The following is a 12,059-nucleotide window of genomic DNA, read 5'->3' on the forward strand; positions in this document are numbered from 1 at the left end:
CATCATAATATCTGTCTTTCAAGTCCCACGGTGTTTACTCTTTATTGAAATTACTTGAAAACACTGAAAATTTAATTAATAAAATACTTTAAAAAAAAAAAAAAAAAACTTACAGTGACTATTTTAAAGCACTGAAAGTCCTGTTCTCCTTCAGGATATTATTATCAACAGTCTCCTCCTGTCTGTCTTTATTTCAAAAACTGTAGAAGATGCAGATCTACTTCTGTTCAATGTGTCCCCAGAGATAAAACAATGACCAGCGCAAGGACGGAACAGTGCCAGCGTGCCAATATACAAGCGTGTTATATTTGGTGTGGTGTGCATTGTTTATAATGAGTGCGTTTACATGCACATCAGTATCCCAGTTATGATCGAGTTTTTTGAGTATCCCGGTTTTGTCATGGTGCATGTATACGCACTATCCGGGTTACTGCAATGTAAAGTTGAGTGCGAATGCGTCCGAAAGACAAATACTTTTCAGTCTTTTCATCACAACAGTAGCCAACATAAATAAAGTGACTATACATGAGTGACTGCACTAAACTTGCACACTAATCTGCACTTGTATGACCTGCACACGAATGGTCGCTGAAAAGTTAAACATGAAATATCTCCTACAATATGAACAGAACAGACTCAGCATCATCAACACCTCCTCTGTCACAGAAAGAAACACATCTATTCCACTGACACATGTCCTTTAGTCCGACAGAAGCTGAACCGCATCAGGACATAAGAAACCGAGCTTATCAGTGCTAACAGTTTATGCAACTGAGTCATGCAGTTTTAAGTTTTGTTTCTGTAAAAGTAAACAAATGTGTCAAACCTGCATTATATTATCAAACAGCTGATGTGGTTATGGTTTGTATGTTGTAAATGTAACATGTAAGGAAAAATTTACTTTAGTTTTTATTTTGAATTTCACAAAATCCTTCACTTCAATTCAATTTCTATTGTTATTTCATGGTTTCAGGCAGATTTTGGCCTATTTCCCAATGTTATCATTCTGTAATAAGAGTTGCACATTTTGCCTGTACTGTCCCTTTAAGAGCAAAGTGGTTTGGGTGCTGCACATCAGCGCCTTTCAGTCTGAGGAGGTGAGCACAAGTTTTTCAATGTCAATGTAATGGATTATTTTATTGTAGTATTTAGGCACTTAAGTTATATATTTATAGAAGTTCATAGGACAACATAAATACCAATCATTTACAAATCCACTTGTATAATTTGAACCATGTAGGAGTAATTTCATGTTTGTATTGTTCAAGTTTACTGTAATCACATGTAGTTGAGAGCTAGTTTCAGCCTTCACCATGTGTTTTCCTGCTGACAGATGAGCTGCATACATGGAGAAACATGTGACAAGGATTTGTATTTTTATTTAATTTGTGCAGGTATGTGCATTGTGTTTAAGATGTTAATTCATGTGCTATGGGACATTTTAAAATACTATAATTCATGTTTTATTTTATGTAAAAAAGGTTTAAAATGCTTAAAGAGGTTTAAGTATGTCAAATGCATATGCAGTGTATGAGCTCGCAGTCTGCCCAATGCTACTGAGGAGAGGACTGATGAGCTGCGTACATGGAGAAACATGTGACAAGGATTTGTATTTTTCTTTCATTTGTGCAGAACCACCAGTAAAAGTGTATCCAGTGGTCACCAGTGTCTCATGGTCCTTCCTTCAGCGGTCGCAGTACTCAAGATCAAACATATGGAACTTTAGAANTTGAAATTACTCTTAAAACACTGAAAATTTAATTAATAAAATACTTTTTTTTTTTTTTTAAAAAAAAAAAAAAATACTAACAGTTACTATTTTAAAGCACTGAAAGTTCTGTTCTCCTTCAGGATATTATTATCAACAGTCTCCTCCTGTCTGTCTTTATTTCACAAACTGTAGAAGATGCAGATCTACTTCTGTTCAATGTGTCCCCAGAGATAAAACAATGACCAGCGCAAGGACGGAACAGTGCCAGCGTGCCAATATACAAGCGTGTTATATTTGGTGTGGTGTGCATTGTTTATAATGAGTGCGTTTACATGCACATCAGTATCCCAGTTATGATCGAGTTTTTTGAGTATCCCGGTTTTGTCATGGTGCATGTATACGCACTATCCGGGTTACTGCAATGTAAAGTTGAGTGCGAATGCGTCTGAAAGACAAATACTTTTCAGTCTTTTCATCACAACAGTAGCCAACATAAATAAAGTGACTATACATGAGTGACTGCACTAAACTTGCACACTAATCTGCACCTGTATGACCTGCACACGTATGGTCGCTGAAAAGTTAAACATGAAATATCTCCTACAATATGAACAGAACAGACTCACCATCATCAACACCTCCTCTGTCAAAGAAAGAAACACATCTATTCCACTGACACATGTCCTTTAGTCCGACAGAAGCTGAACTGCATCAGGACATAAGAAGCGAGCTTATCAGTGCTAACAGTTTATGCAACTGAGTCATGCAGTTTTAAGTTTTGTTTCTGTAAAAGTAAACAAATGTGTCAAACCTGCATTATATTATCAAACAGCTGATGTGGTTATGGTTTGTATGTTGTAAATGTAACATGTAAGGAAAAATTTACTTTTGTTTTTATTTTGAATTTCACCAAATCCTTCACTTCAATTCAATTTCTATTGTTATTTCATGGTTTCAGACAGATTTTAGCCTATTTCCCAATGTATATATATATAATATATATATATATTAATATATCATAGTACAACATAAATACTGATCATTTACAAATCCACTTGTATAATTTGAACCATGTAGGAGTAATTTCATGTTTGTATTGTTCAAGTTTACTGTAATCACATGTAGTTGAGAGCTAGTTTCAGCCTTCACCATGTGTTTTCCTGCTGACAGATGAGCTGCATACATGGAAAAAAACATGTGACAAGGATTTGTGTTTTTATTTAATTTGTGCAGGTATGTGCATTGTGTTTAAGATGTTAATTCATGTGCTATGGGACATTTTAAAATACTATAATTCATGTTTTATTTTATGTAAAAAAGGTTTAAAATGCTTAAAGAGGTTTAAGTATGTCAAATGCATATGCAGTGTATGAGCTCGCAGTCTGCCCAATGCTACTAAGGAGGGGACTGATGAGCTGCGTGCATGGAGAAACATGTGACAAGGATTTGTATTTTTCTTTCATTTGTGCAGAACCACCAGTAAAAGTGTATCCAGTGGTCACCAGTGTCTCATGGTCCTTCCTTCAGCGGTCGCAGTACTCAAGATCAAACATATGGAACTTTAGAACCAAAAATGGTACAGAAAAAAGGTAAACAGTTTAATAAACTAGAGTACATATGTATCTGTTGAATACATTTTTATATCAGATGCATTAACTTGAATTTTTGACCTTGCTGTTTACTTCTGCTTGACCGGGCCCAATGATAATTTATTTAAATCAAACCAGTTCTTTAGTTTACACCTAAAACATTTTGACAGTGTTTGCAACGTGCATTGTGTCTCCATGGTAACTGCTGAACATTCCACCATAGAGAGACATGTAGAACACCCCCAGCATGATTTGAGTGTTCACATGATCTTGTATTGTCCTGCATTTGAGGCGTCACAGTTCAGAAAATGACCATGTGCTCTTTTCTCAAGTCCCCACCTGCATCTCTCTTCTTACTGATAAATCCAAATTTAATTAGGTTTAGTAACAGTGACTCAGCGGGTAGAGCCACCAATACGAAGGTCAGAGGTTTGATTCCCGCTCGGACCAAGTTCACAGATTGGCAGCCTCGTCTCCATCAGTCTGTCCCAGGGCAGCTGTGGCTATTTGCTTACATTACTGAGTGTGAAGTCAATGAATAATTCCAACGCAGAGTTTTGAGAAGCTTTGACAAACCTGTAAATCACTTGTCACTTGCTTGTCTCAATGGAAATAGGTAGAGTTAATGCCATATTGTGGAACATTCTATCTAGACGAACCCGTAGTATCACCATGGAGACAAGCAGGTGGCAGACCCTCCATGAGACAAGTGTTGCGTTGCAGCTTTAGGACGTTCTTTGAGCTGTTGTGTGTGTTGTCTTCTGCAGAGACGAGCTTCCTGTTGGGGAACGCTCAGATCGTGGAGTGGCCCGTCGTCTATAGCAACGATGGATTCTGTAAACTGTCAGGGTTCCACAGGGCAGAGGTCATGCAGAAGAGCTCCACCTGCAGGTACAAGCACGCAACTGCAACACACAAACTGTAACATCAACTGACAGGACTGAACCAGAAATATAAACCAGGACTAAACCAAGACTAAACTAGGGCTAAACCAGGACTGAACCAGGACTGAACCAGGACTGAACTATAAAAACGTGGTGGTTATGTCCAATGTCCCGCTGCCTCTGACAGATGAGAGGGAGGGAGCTGCGCTTTTTACCACGACAAAACTTCACTTCCTCCGCATTAAAGCAGAAGGTGGGACACAAGCATGGATTTATTAGGAGAGAAGGGACAGGTGGGTCAATCCGTCTTAATAATACAATTTTATAAAGAAAACAGATCAAAGTTTTCGATTACTACATTATTACACCTCTACTCCCCAACTTCCCATTTTATGAATTCTGTTTTACACAAGAAATGTCCCTGGTGTCCCTGTTTTTAACCAATTTAACACCTGCCAACAGTAAAGAGAGGAATAAATTGTCATTTGTTTAGGTCAAATACAGAAAAGTTGCTTAAAAATGACCAAAACACAAAGAAAATGTGAGTATGCTGACTCACATGTTAGTGGTGAATAAGTCATGAATGAGCCAGAACAGCAGAACAGTTTTCTCTGTAATTACACACTTCTTTCACAATTTATTATTACCAACCACCACAAACTGGGAGTGTCCCAGTTTTTGATTTTGAAAATCTGGTCACCGTAAGCTAGGTTTATTAAGTACATCTACTTTTTGAGCATTAAACATTTTGTACTTTTTCTTATTCAAAAGCTATAATGTCTTGTTTTAAATTGTTAATGGCTGAGGTAATGGTCCTAATTTGTTATTATTTTGAAATCTGTGCATTTCAGTACCTGAATGGTCCAAACTGTGATGTTATATTAATTACTTTTTCCAATGTCCAAAGAGGTCTGGCTGTAGAAAACACAACAACTATCCATGGTGACCTTGTGAAAATAGCAGAAGAGAAAAAGTACCAAGGAACAAACTATATTATACAGTATTTTATCTCTTAAGGAAGCTGAATTCCTTCAATATCCGCCATCACATCAATGTCCATCTTTTACAATTCCTTCATTGAGACCACTCTTACTTTCTCCTTCATCTGCTGGTACAACTTCCAACTTGCATCTTAGTGTAGAATAAAAGCAGGCTGCAGAACATTGTAAAGATGGCTTACAAAATCCATGTAAAATCTCTTTCCTTTATTCTGTGAGCAACAAATCCTAAGGAGAGCCACCAAGATCTTTCAGGACTCCTCACACCCCATGTTCCCAGAATTAATATGGCTCCCGTCTGGACGTCAGTGCAGTGTCCAGGTTGCAGGTCACAGATGAGGAAGGACATCTTTGTTTCCCTTCTCAATCAAATGGCCCTGACATGGGACCATCTGGCTTTTCCCTTCTGATCTTGACCCATCCTGCTGTTCACTTCTACATCAAGACCACTCAGTGTGCTTATATTGTATTGAGGGGGATGGAATATAAGCACCAAATTTGATTAATCTTATGAATTTGTTTGATTAGACTCTGTTAGTCCAATCAAACCAGGTGACAACTCTCTCACACCTGGTTGTCACCTGTTCAGGTCAGTACAAAGCAGCTTACCACATGGCAATGGGATGCACTAGAAATAATGGGGTTAAGGTTAAATTGGCTTTAACTTGTCTCCTTTTGTCTAACCGAATGCTTTCTCTTCTACCTGGTTGTCGTCTGTTCAGGAGGTCCTGGGCAGTCTGTAGACATATCGGCCACTCCGTGGGTGAAATTGGGGCACACTGGGGACAAAGTGCCACACCAGCTGTGCCAGCCATCATTGCCTGCCATGGAGTAACGTTAGCTGACCGACCTCTGGACTATGTCTAAGTTTTTAACCCCTTTTAAACCGGCTGTAGATTATTGTAATAAAATCTTTAAAACTGAACTTTGCTGTCTATAGTCAATCCTCTGGTGATCCAACCTATCTGTAGTGCGTGATGGTGAAGCCCTTAGGAGGTGTTACACCACCACCAAGTGAAGGCCACCATAAGAGGGCATAAGAGAGTCCAGATTCTACATGTTCTATCTACTGTAGTTTGGAACTCTCCTGTATCATTAACATTTTTGTGTTTCAACCTAACTACACAGAACCAGATGGTCTTTACAGCAGAAGTATTTTACTACTTGTTCTGCATTCTCACATGTTTCTGTTTTACTTTGTTACTTTTATTTCATTATTTATTATGCATAATATCTTCATGTAAGTATGATTATTATTCTGTGAAGCAGTTTTAGTGTTAATGTAAGGTATACTTTATTGTTGTTGTAGTGAAATGTGTCCTCTGCATTTGATCCATCCTTCAGTCTCTCCAGTTAAACTTGTCAGGAGCAGGGGGCAACCATAGTGCAACATAGTGGCAGGCATGTTTATTGTGCTTGTTGTACTGGGAATGTAACATTATTTTGAAGTTAGAAGTTCCTTTTACATGTAGTATCGGCCTACAAAATTACTTTTCCTACTTTGTGTCCCAAACAAACAGATTTAACTCTTTAACTTTAAGTAGTCTGTGTTTTATTTTTGCTCCTAGTTTTAGCCCAGTTATAATCCTGGTTTAGTCCTGATGTAGTCCAGATTTTTAACCATGTTTAGTCAAGCTTTAGCCCAAATGTTTTTCTGTGGTCACTGACACATTTGTCTCTTGTTTACATCCCATTTTGTGGCTTTTACAACTGTCTTATTAGCATATTATAAATGTACTCCTGCAGCTACTTGTTTTCACTGTTCTGTTGCTTTATACCAAACCATTATGTTTAACCATTCTCTTATTTATGTAGTGATGTTTAATTGCATAAGTTGAGTTTTGCTAATTGTAGTGACCTGTGCATCCCCCTCGTTGCCACTAGAGGGCAGCAGATATGTTTCACTGTTACAGAATGGGACAGCGTTGGTGGTTGATGTTGTTAGACACTAGATGGACAATTGTTCTGTATAAATTTCTTTGCCTTAGCCTTTTGGTTACTTCATTTCGGACAGCGTTTTTTTGTTTGTTTTTGTTTATTTTAGTTTTTTAAAATGTTTTCTAGTTCTAATACCCATAAACATCCCATTACAATAATACAATTTTACTTAAAGTCTGGTTTTTCTTAAAGTCTGTTTGTTGTTGTTTTTTTTTTTTAGTTTAAATTGTACTTCCTGGTTGGACACGGGCTGCAGATATGACAGTTTGAACTTTAATTCACTGTTATTTTCTGCATTTTTGTACTGATATAGTATAAACTAATGGTCAAATGATCAAACTAATACTAATATTGACTAAAGTGTTACATACGTGTAAAATAATACAATTTCTCAATTTCTAATGTTTTCTTTATTATATACAGTGTTCAGATAAAGAAATATTGATTAAGTTTGTGTTAAAGCCTTAAATGCATTTAGGCTATGATGTATAAGTTTATAATAATGCATGAAAATACAATCACAACTAAATAATAATAACAATTCAGGTTAAAAATCATGAAATTAAGTAAAAAATCATGTCATTGTCCCGATTATTTCAATATATAGTAAATTATTCCAAAATCTCATGTCTCGTCTTGCCTCTCTTCCCACCCCTAGTCTTAAGTAGTCTTTGCAGTGTTTATTTACTTTTAACACAGCATAGACTGTCTGCTCATATTTCATGTTAATGTATTTTTCATCCTTCCACAGCAGCTAATTGCTAGAACTTCACAACATTTATAATTTAAAACAATTTGCATAAAACCTGAATTATTGTGATCATTAAGATCTTGGCAAAATCTACTTTTTTTTTTTTTTTTACACACCTGTGTTCAACCCCAGACCTCTCATGAAAACACGATGTGCATCTTCTGTCAGTGAGTTTAGTATGTAATAAAGTGCTCTGTAGGTTGTAAAACTTGAAAGACTCATTGCAACTGGTATTCCAATAAATGGGACAAACCTGGCCCCTTCCTCTAAAGCTGATGCTGTGATGTGAGTGGCAGACATGGACAGCACTCTTAGCACCAAATTTCTGGTTACTTGATCTGCTGATGCCAAAGGAGATTTTAGCTCTTTCTTGAGATCATCTAAAGACACCCCACTAACATCCGACAGTTTCTGCAAAGAACCACGAGTAAGACCCAGTGAATTCAGACATGCAACACTAAAGCCTAATATCATGGTCAGATCAAGACCCTCAGAAATACCAGGGACAGGCACAGCTGCTCCAGCTGCAGATGTTAAAGTGAGCCATTTTATTCTGCTCCCTAAAGTTTTTTTCTTCTCTCATCAATGACTTCTGCACTGATAACTGGCAGAGCGAGCAGCAGCACATCTCGTTGGTGTTTAGGAAGTTCTTTCTCTAAGGTTTTCCACAGCAGATTGAATTCATACAAGTGAAGTCTGAGACTGGACACTAGGAAGACCTTTGCAGACTGAATGCCAAGGTCCTGAAGTCCTGCATCAAAATAAAACAGAAGATAGATGAGCATGTAGAGTAGACCCAAACAAACAAAGACGCTTACGTTTAATGCAGTCATCTCTGATGGTTTTAAGGAGATCCTTCTCATTTAGGTCTGGGGCATTGTACTTCTCATCTTGTATGTTGTGGTCAATCTTGGATCGAACAAAGTAGAACTTTTTATTCATCCTCTGAATTTCTTGAGCCAGTCTTGCATCATTTTCTCTGAAGCGATCACTGGAAACGATGATGAAGAAGTCGTACTTCTCAAACCCCACATGCTGCAGGTATTTGTCAGCTGTAAACTTGGTGGTACCAATCCCAGGCAGATCCCATATTCTAATCTTCGGGTTTTGTGGGTGGAGGTACACTGTGGGCTCCATCGTGGTCTCCACTGCACCTGTAGGTGCTGCTCCTTGTGTTTTGTTTTTTATTCCTCTCAGAGCATTCACCAGAGAAGATTTACCAGAGCCTGACTCTCCAGTGATCGCAATGGTCACAGGAAGATTGTTTAGCTTTTCTAAATAGTCCAAAGCCTTTCCAGCTGCTAGAGCCTGGTCATTGTTTTGAAGAGCAGATTGAAGTTCTTTCCACTCTTCAGCCACTGAAAAAGAAATGATAATAAACAATTATAATGAGTTATATGATTATCATTTAACATCATTTTACTGTCCTCAGTACCATCCACCCAGTCTTCAAGCTCCATGTTTGACTTCTGACAGCACTGAGGCACCTCAAGACTGTGTTTTTTCCCCACTGCTCTTCTTCACCTGCTGCACTTGTAGCTACGAGACTGTCAAAAATAAAATTTTTAGATGACATAAAAAAAAAAAAATTAATAAAAAAACATCCCAGAGCACGCAACCACTACAATGTCTCTCAGGGGGCTTTTTTCAGCTCAGGGAGTAGAAAGGAGCAATTGCTTCTCCGAGGAGAGCCAGGCTCACTCTTGATCACCTTAGGAGGATAAAACCCTAAGCCCACAATAAAATTAAAATCATCAACTTAGATTCATCCTACCCACATATCACATCACATCCGGTAAAGTAAAGAGGATACATTTTGCTTCAACTCAGTGCCATATAAGGTTATACTTTTCTAGCTGTAGAGCAAGCAGGAAACATCATAAGGTTATACAGCAGGAAACAGTTCACATTTTACATCAAACTATTGCCATATGTGGTTACACACTCGAAGCTGATTCAGCATGTCATGTTACGTAACATCCTAAACATGATACATAATGTAATTCTACCAGATGCAAGAGCTTCACTACTCAGGGCCCTGGGATCCTTTAACACCACTGTAGCCTTTTTAAAACTTTTTTCAATAGCAAATGGTGCTTACTGAAAAAAGTGTTTTCAGAGCAATTTTATTAAAGTTGAGAGTTTATAAAAGGTAAACCCTCGACACCTTTTTTTCGGATTTTACGAAGTGATGGTCTGATACACTGTACGGAGCGATGGTCTGATACACTGTATGGAACGAAGTATGTTACTTGAGAACAATGTTAGAACTCCTCCTATTTTTAGTAACACACAATGAAAGAAAGGAATGCTATCTAACATGCTCTGTTGTTTCAGTGAATGGCAAATATTTATATTTAATTCAAGTACAGGGTTTTGTTCATCACAGCAGTCACACTTTACTCTACACTATACTACACTACTGTTTTGACTTTGTCTAATGTTCTTGACTTTGTCTAATGTGTTTATAGTGTAAATCCCCAACTCATTTGTTTACTTAACCTCCTGTTTACTAGACAAGATAGTTACAATGAACACCATAGTGTTGCATACTGCCTAACATGGAGGTCAAATTCACAGAATTTCAACTAATTCAAATATAACCATGGCACACTTGAGGAAACTGAACAGAACTGAATCTTCTTCTCATAGTAAAAGACAGTGCAGATGTCTCTCCACTTAGAGGGGCAATATTTTAAAATATATTTAAAACAATAACTCCTACAGTTTTGAGGGCAGAGGGCAGGTTTTTGTGTACTTTTCACCATTACCATGAACGGCCTCTGTTATAACTGCATTTGAACATTGTGCCCATGTCCCCTCCATTCTGTTTGGTTTATCTGAGTATAAAAGGAGGTGACTGGCTGCTGTTCAGAAACAGCATATTTTAATGTGTTGGGCAAAATCAGTGAATCTAGTTGTTTGGTTGAACTGCCACAAGATTGAGCACACAAGAGGAAAATGATCTTGTGAGATTTCTTGTTTACATTTGGATGAAAAAGGATTACACTTAGGTGAGTTACAACTCTTACAGTTCAGAAAAGCAGAAATAGAATGGAAACAAACAAATACGTAAAAAAATGTGAGGGCAAACTTAGCAAGTAAATCGTGAAATTTAAATATTAGGAACTGTGTTGTGTTTTTTGGAGCTCCCAATTTTTATAATTATTTTAATAGCACCACAGTGTGACACTGAAAGATCTTTTGTATGGATCTGTTTTTTTCTTTTTTTTTTTAATATCAATTTTTGTCTGTGGACCTCGCACACAGACTCAAATTTTGTCAGATGTGCATCTCTCTATCTACCAATACTATTTTCAGTGGATAATCCACCAAAATGAAAATAAAAAAAGAAACTAAATCATATCTGAAGGAGCAATGCAAGAAACATAAATGTTCAAATCATTTCAGATTGTCAGTATAAACAATATTAGTGCCATGTTTACCAACTATTTTAAGCCAATTTCTAACAAATCTTTTTGAGCTCCTAATGTTTTCTGTTCAAAAATATTATATAAAAATAAATCATTGATTCATAGATTCATAGGTCGGTAGGTATGGAGCAGCGGGATATGTGTCTGCACACCACAGGCTGTAAAGTTGCGAGCGCGATCACGTCAGCTGTTTCCTGTCTGCAGTAAAAGCACTCGCCACTGCACTTCTAGAGCTCAGAGCTCTGCACTTCTAATTTAGATACAAGACAAAACTGAGTTATTATGATTTGTGCATTAAAGCATAATAGATTGGTGATAAAGTCCACAGGAAGTAGAGTCACCATCTCTGATCTGCAGCTTCACGTGTGTTGGACGTAAACAAACACACGTGCGACTCTCGCCTTTTTACTTTCAAAGAATGATTCCAGTGGGATTAATATAATAACAATAATATTAATGACTGGATGTCTTTATTTGCGGAGGACAAATTCTATGGATAATACAGAGTGAGTAATAAAGTCTTCTTATTGAGGTGGTACAGTGAATTGATTGGTTATTTATTTAGGCTGTATCAATCAATCAGTCAATCAATCAAACTTTATTTGTATAGCACTTTTCATACATTTGAAATGTAGCACAAAGTGCTTCACATGCAACAGAAAAGTTACAATACAATAATTAAAAATAAGAGCAACCCCTCACCCCATCCCATTGTTTCATTCATATATACAACCATTTAAACATAAACATAAAA

The 12,059-nt window shown here is 37.2% G+C and overlaps 1 protein-coding gene and 1 pseudogene across 1 annotated transcript in view; one reads left to right on the top strand and one right to left on the bottom strand.

The window, feature by feature from the left end:
* LOC110155077 (potassium voltage-gated channel subfamily H member 5-like) overlaps positions 1-6,017 on the top strand; it is a 51,227-nt gene extending 45,210 nt beyond the window's left edge. Inside the window, exons 6-7 of the mRNA XM_055155495.1 lie at positions 4,068-4,191; positions 5,905-6,017. Coding sequence (XP_055011470.1) covers positions 4,068-4,191; positions 5,905-6,017 — 237 coding nt within the window. The remainder of the gene's footprint in view (positions 1-4,067; positions 4,192-5,904) is intronic.
* A 1,418-nt stretch (positions 6,018-7,435) lies between these two features.
* LOC129409438 (interferon-inducible GTPase 5-like) lies at positions 7,436-9,331 on the bottom strand (annotated as a pseudogene).
* Between the last annotated feature and the right edge of the window lie 2,728 nt (positions 9,332-12,059).

This window comes from Boleophthalmus pectinirostris, unplaced genomic scaffold, assembly GCF_026225935.1.
Source record: "Boleophthalmus pectinirostris isolate CB_2022bp ecotype Guang Dong unplaced genomic scaffold, ASM2622593v1 HiC_scaffold_10, whole genome shotgun sequence".
In the NCBI taxonomy this organism is placed as follows: domain Eukaryota; kingdom Metazoa; phylum Chordata; class Actinopteri; order Gobiiformes; family Gobiidae; genus Boleophthalmus; species Boleophthalmus pectinirostris.